The 5,676-nt window shown below is 34.1% G+C and overlaps 1 protein-coding gene across 1 annotated transcript in view; it reads left to right on the top strand.

Moving 5' to 3' along the window:
• STEAP1 (STEAP family member 1) overlaps positions 1-5,334 on the top strand; it is a 9,749-nt gene extending 4,415 nt beyond the window's left edge. The window contains exons 3-5 of the mRNA XM_010959439.3: positions 1,525-2,037; positions 2,710-2,874; positions 4,971-5,334. Coding sequence (XP_010957741.1) covers positions 1,525-2,037; positions 2,710-2,874; positions 4,971-5,228 — 936 coding nt within the window. The 3' untranslated portion in view covers positions 5,229-5,334. The remainder of the gene's footprint in view (positions 1-1,524; positions 2,038-2,709; positions 2,875-4,970) is intronic.
• Positions 5,335-5,676: the final 342 nt, after the last annotated feature.

Below are 5,676 nucleotides of genomic sequence, written 5' to 3'. Positions count from 1 at the left end.
ATAGGCACTAGGGTAGCTTATCAAGAGATCATCAAGTTAATTAATGAATCACTATTTAACCAAATAAATTCAATTTTGGAGTAAGAATCATTTGTTGTACTTTTGCCCCACATCAAGATCACATACTTCTTACTACATTATTTGACTGAAAAAGTGGTGAAAAAATTTTGGTTCCAAACTCTTTTTACCTTTCTAACTGATCTCAACTATGGTTGTAACAGAACGTATTTCTTTTATCTTAATTTTCTTAATAGGAAAAATAAAGTATTACAAGTACATACTGTCTAAAATAAGCGTGCATAAGATAAAATCATTTTTATTTTCAAGTTACTTGCTATTCCACAATTCTTCACCCTTAACCATAAAATTGATCTCAGTTGACTCTTAACATGCAGAGACGGAAGAAGTTGTATCATACTCCCGTCTAAAGGGAGGAATCGGAAAAAGCCTTGGGTGTAACACTGATTTATTACTGCAAGTAAAAGTCAAATGGCAAAAGGTCACTTTTAAACACTAAAAATTATAGAGAACTTTGTGATTTAAAGTTACTCTTCTTAAACTGAGGAAATGCACAAGATAATCACTAATATCATTTTGAGCACTAAAATGTTATGAGCCTACATATAGGGCTTAAGAAATGAGGAATAACATATTGGGTAAGAGAGTAAACTTATTCATAAAGTAACACAATATGAAATACTCTAATATAAGTTCTTATTTTGAGGGTTTTTTTCTAATTTGTTAGTGTATCAGTTAGTTGGGGAAGTGACAGAATATTCAATGCAACCTTCTTTTGAATTGTTGACTACCTAGAAATGCAACTGGGTAAAGGAGCACAACCTTCTGAGGGAGTAGATCATCCCTGTGGGACTTAACTACTTATATAGCCTTTGTTCTGTCTAATAGACTATTTGTCTGTTAGTACTTACACAAATGAGATATTTTGTGAATATAAGACTACATGATGGAAATTAGTATTTTATCTAATAGTAATGACTATATTATTCATGATCCTTTGTACTTGAATTAATGAAGAATTCATTCTTCCATTATTCAGAGTTGTTTAGTGACAAAGGAGTTGTCCAGTAATCAAAAAAAAAAAATTATAAAACAAGTACAACCATCACAACTTACAAGTGTCATTATTTTTACCAAGGATTACTGGATTTTTAAAGTTTTTCAGTGTTTGTTTTCCAGCTGGTTTAATCCATTCTTTTATGCTTTCAAGATAGAAACACAATGGTCTAAGCTTTAGTGCTGGTATCTGAAGCATGTATTTCTTTTGTCTTAATGAAAAATGAATAACAGAAATCATAGAGAACCCCAACTAAGAAAGGTAGGACAGCCAAGAGCACCTTTGACCAATGCCACACGGTCGATGCCAACTTCAGCTCAGCAGGATTCGAAAGCAAGGTTCTGAATGTCCTTTTTAACTGATAAGCACAATGAGCAGTAAGTAACTAGTTTCAGAGGCATCCCATTGTTTTGTTCAGCTTTAAGATGTTTACTTTCTTTCCTTTGTAGAATAAGGACTCAGGAGAGACCAGCGCGCTGAAAAGACCTGTGCTTTTGCACATGCACCCAACAAACCATTTCAATGAATTCGATTGCCCCCCAGAGCTTCAGCACAAACAGGAACTCTTTCCAAACTGGCGTTTGCCAATGAAAATTGCTGCTATAGTCTCATCTCTGACTTTCCTTTACACTCTTCTGAGGGAAGTAATTCACCCTTTTGTAACTGCCCATCAACAGTATTTTTACAAAATTCCCATCCTGGTCATCAACAAAGTCTTGCCAATGGTTTCCATCACCCTCTTGGCACTGGTTTATCTGCCAGGTGTGATAGCAGCAGTGGTACAGCTTCATAATGGAACCAAATATAAGAAATTTCCACACTGGCTGGATAGGTGGATGGTAACAAGAAAGCAATTTGGTCTTCTCAGTTTCTTTTTTGCTGTACTGCATGCAATGTACAGTTTATCCTATCCAATGAGGCGATCCTACAGATACAAGCTGCTAAACTGGGCGTATCAACAGGTAGGATGACAATATCACTCCACTGAAAAGTCTGAGTCTCCTCACAAATGAACTCTTTCTTCTTTCACTATCAGCACCCCAAACCTCTGTTAAAACCCTGTGTTGAGAATGTGATCTGCTTTTTAAATTTCTTTTATTATAACGCTTGATTGGGGTTTGGTGGTATAGTTTTAAATTGAGGATTGTTTTGTTTTGTTTTGTTTTAACCCTTTTTTTATTGAGTTGAGGATTGTTTTTTAAGTTGAAAATAGTAAACTACAACTTTAACACTATAAACAAGTATTTTGTTCATGGACAGAGCCACATTTCAATCTTCTACCACCCTCACAAAACTACTTTTTTAATGCAAATCGTTCTTATTTTCTGCTTACACACATGACAATTCTAATGGCTAGAATTTATGTGTATTTTATATATCTATAGAGATAGATATATATATATAGATATATAAATATATAGAGAGAGAATAATAAAACATTATATAAATGTTGCACTCAAAGAAAGAGATTAATACTACTATGTTATTTCTCTTAGAGGAAATGCAAAAACAAAGTCATGAATTTGTGGAAGCCCCCAGTTAATAGGCCCCCCATAAAGGAGGGAGTATAGAAGGAGGTTCTTATACTGGAATGTTGTTTGCATTTTTTTCTTCTTCTTTTCACCCTCTGTTAGGTCCAACAAAATAAAGAGGATGCCTGGATTGAGCATGACGTTTGGAGAATGGAAATTTATGTGTCTCTGGGAATTGTGGCACTTGCAATACTGGCTCTTTTGGCTGTAACATCTATCCCATCTGTGAGCGACACTTTGACATGGAGAGAATTTCACTATATTCAGGTAAATTACATATAAAATAACTCTGGTCCCTCAGAGAGGTAAATCTTCTTTCTGTGCTACTAAATCATCAAGTGTATTGACTTTACCCCAGTGAAAACAGATAGTTTCCCAGTAGCAAAGATCTCACACTTGTTCCAATTAATAATGTGCTCTCCTACCATTTTTCCCTATTACTTCTAAATAGAAGTGTTTTGTAGACATACATAAAAAGCAGTGCTCAAAAGTATCTCTAACATTTGAAACTTGTTAGACAATTTGCTGTCTATCTAATAACAACAAATGTGACATTTTAGAAATTCAAATTCAATGATTTCTTAGTTCTCCAAAAAAAAATCTTTTTTGCCTATCCTCTGATTTTATTCATGCCTTTAAAATTACACAGCTTTGTACTATCCATAAAAAAGCTTCTCTCCTTGAAATACGGAGTTTTATCTACCAAAGATATTCTAGTATCTAATCTTAAAGGCTGCTTTTTCCAAGTTACATTTTGTGTAGCTTACTCATTTGAAGTTTCTCAACATTCTTAGAATTCAAAACTATCTCAGATTTACTGAGGTTAAACTTCCTGGTGGTAGATTATACCCTAAAAAGAACAATGTGCCAGAATTTGCAAGGGGATCCATGTCTGACAAGATTCAAAGGACTAAATTTAATTCAGTCATGATCACTGCCAAAATTTTTTAATTTACATAGCTTTAACATTTATGGGTGGACATCTTTGGAAATTCTTGCAAAGTTGGATAATCCTCACTATCCTTTCTACATGTCCATCTATATACTTCAACAGACACCTTATCAGGAAGTCTGATTAAGCTGGAAAGCATGTCTCCATCTGAATTATTCTGATCTGTTTTAGAGATGGTGCCACATTTTCCAAATGCAGTATTTGCTGATTTTGTAGGTTTAGCTTGAGAGCCACTGGAGTTGTCTGATCCTCATTAAATAACTTTCCTCTTACATGGTTCTGCCTGTCACTCATGTGCTGTGCATCACTTCTCCGATCTCATTAGGAATTCAAACACTGCATCTTGACAACTCGGCCTATTCCACTCTGTATACAATACCTAGCCCATAATATGACAGTACACATTTGTAAAAGTAATCTTCAACCAATCATGTAATTTTTAAAATTAATTACCTAGACATTTTCAGTTACAATCCGAGAACTGGTTACTCTACAATTTACCTTGGAGATTTATATTTGAAAATGTAAACATAGCTATTTGGTTATATTCACTGGGGCTTAAGAGTACTTCCTGCTAAATAACTGTGAGTTAGATTCATTCTGGCAGGTTAGTGAGCATTTCCTGTAAAGTGAATAGAAGTCAAAAGATATCTAGCACAGCTACTGTCAGAATGCCATAAAAATACATAGGTCAACAACTTCTTTTTAAGCAACTTTTTTATCTGGATGGTGCCAAGTATCCCAATGCAAGCTGAAATCTTTCTTCACATCTCTGTATCTCTATGTTCTGTTCAAACATTGAAATAATTGTTGGTATATTTCCACTTTATCAGATGTTTGACATTTTTTTAACAAAGGCCAAACTTACTCACTTTAGTATTCATATACCAAAATCAGGGTCAATCACTTTAGTTGCCTTCATAATTGTTAAAGATCATTAATGTCAAGTTGATTTTTACACTAATCTTCAGTCAACCCACCAATATTTATTGAGCACCTAAAATGTGTAATCATTGTGTTAATTCTGTGCTGAGTAAGCAGAGTCCCTGATTTAGATGTCTCTTGATAGACTGAGTTAAGGCAAATGCACAAGAGACAAAACATCATAAAATAAATGTCATAAGAGAGAAGAACAAAGTGTGGAGAAAGGGGAGACCGTGTTACTGATTAACTGAGACCAGAGGATGGTTGTTAATTTTCTCAACTTAAGATAGCCCAGAAACAAACACGTTACCCACATGTAAAAAGAGTGGAAAGATAATGAGTGGACATTTTTGTAAAACGTAATAGGAAAACAATCACAGATGAATGAAAGAATTTCCAAGCAACAGAACAGATCCAGATGATATAGGATAGAATAAACTCTTAGTGAATCAATCTCACTAAGATAATTTTTTTTTCTCTTTCGCAGAGCAAACTAGGAATTGTTTCCCTTCTGCTGGGTACAATACATGCATTGATTTTTGCCTGGAATAAATGGGTGGATATAAAACAATTTGTATGGTATACACCTCCAACTTTTATGATAGCTGTTTTCCTTCCAACTGTTGTCCTGCTATGCAAAGTCATCCTAGTCCTGCCATGCTTGAGGAAGAAGTTACTGAAGATTAGACATGGTTGGGAAGATGTCACCAAAATTAATAAAACTGAGATGTCTTCCCAGTTGTAGAATTACTATTTACACACATGTTCATGTAATATTGATATATTTTATCATGAACATTTCAAATTTGTATTTGTTTAATAAAATGACCACTTGAGGGTCTTAACATATCTGTTTATGGGTGATGAGTTTGGAATATGTGTATTTGCTTGCAGATTTGATCCAAAGCAAAAAAAAAAAAAATCTTCAGCACATTCTCTATGTTCAGTAAAGCTGAGCATAACAAAATAATCACATCTGATATGCCATACTGCATAGATTCATAAATTTTATTACAAATTTTAAAAAGGCCTTGAAATACCAATCCTTGCTACTCCTGAAAACTTATTATAAGCTATGAAAAAAGATACTATCCGAATCTACCACACAATTATATCCAGTGTTCATGACTGCTGTTAAAGAACTTTTGTTTTCCTGTAACTGGGTGTTGCTCATGAAACACCTATCTCAAAAC

The sequence above is a fragment of the Camelus bactrianus genome, chromosome 7, assembly GCF_048773025.1.
Source record: "Camelus bactrianus isolate YW-2024 breed Bactrian camel chromosome 7, ASM4877302v1, whole genome shotgun sequence".
Classification (NCBI taxonomy): Eukaryota; Metazoa; Chordata; class Mammalia; order Artiodactyla; family Camelidae; genus Camelus; species Camelus bactrianus.
Note: the sequence above shows the minus strand (reverse complement) of the source record. Positions and strands in the feature narration are given on the sequence as shown.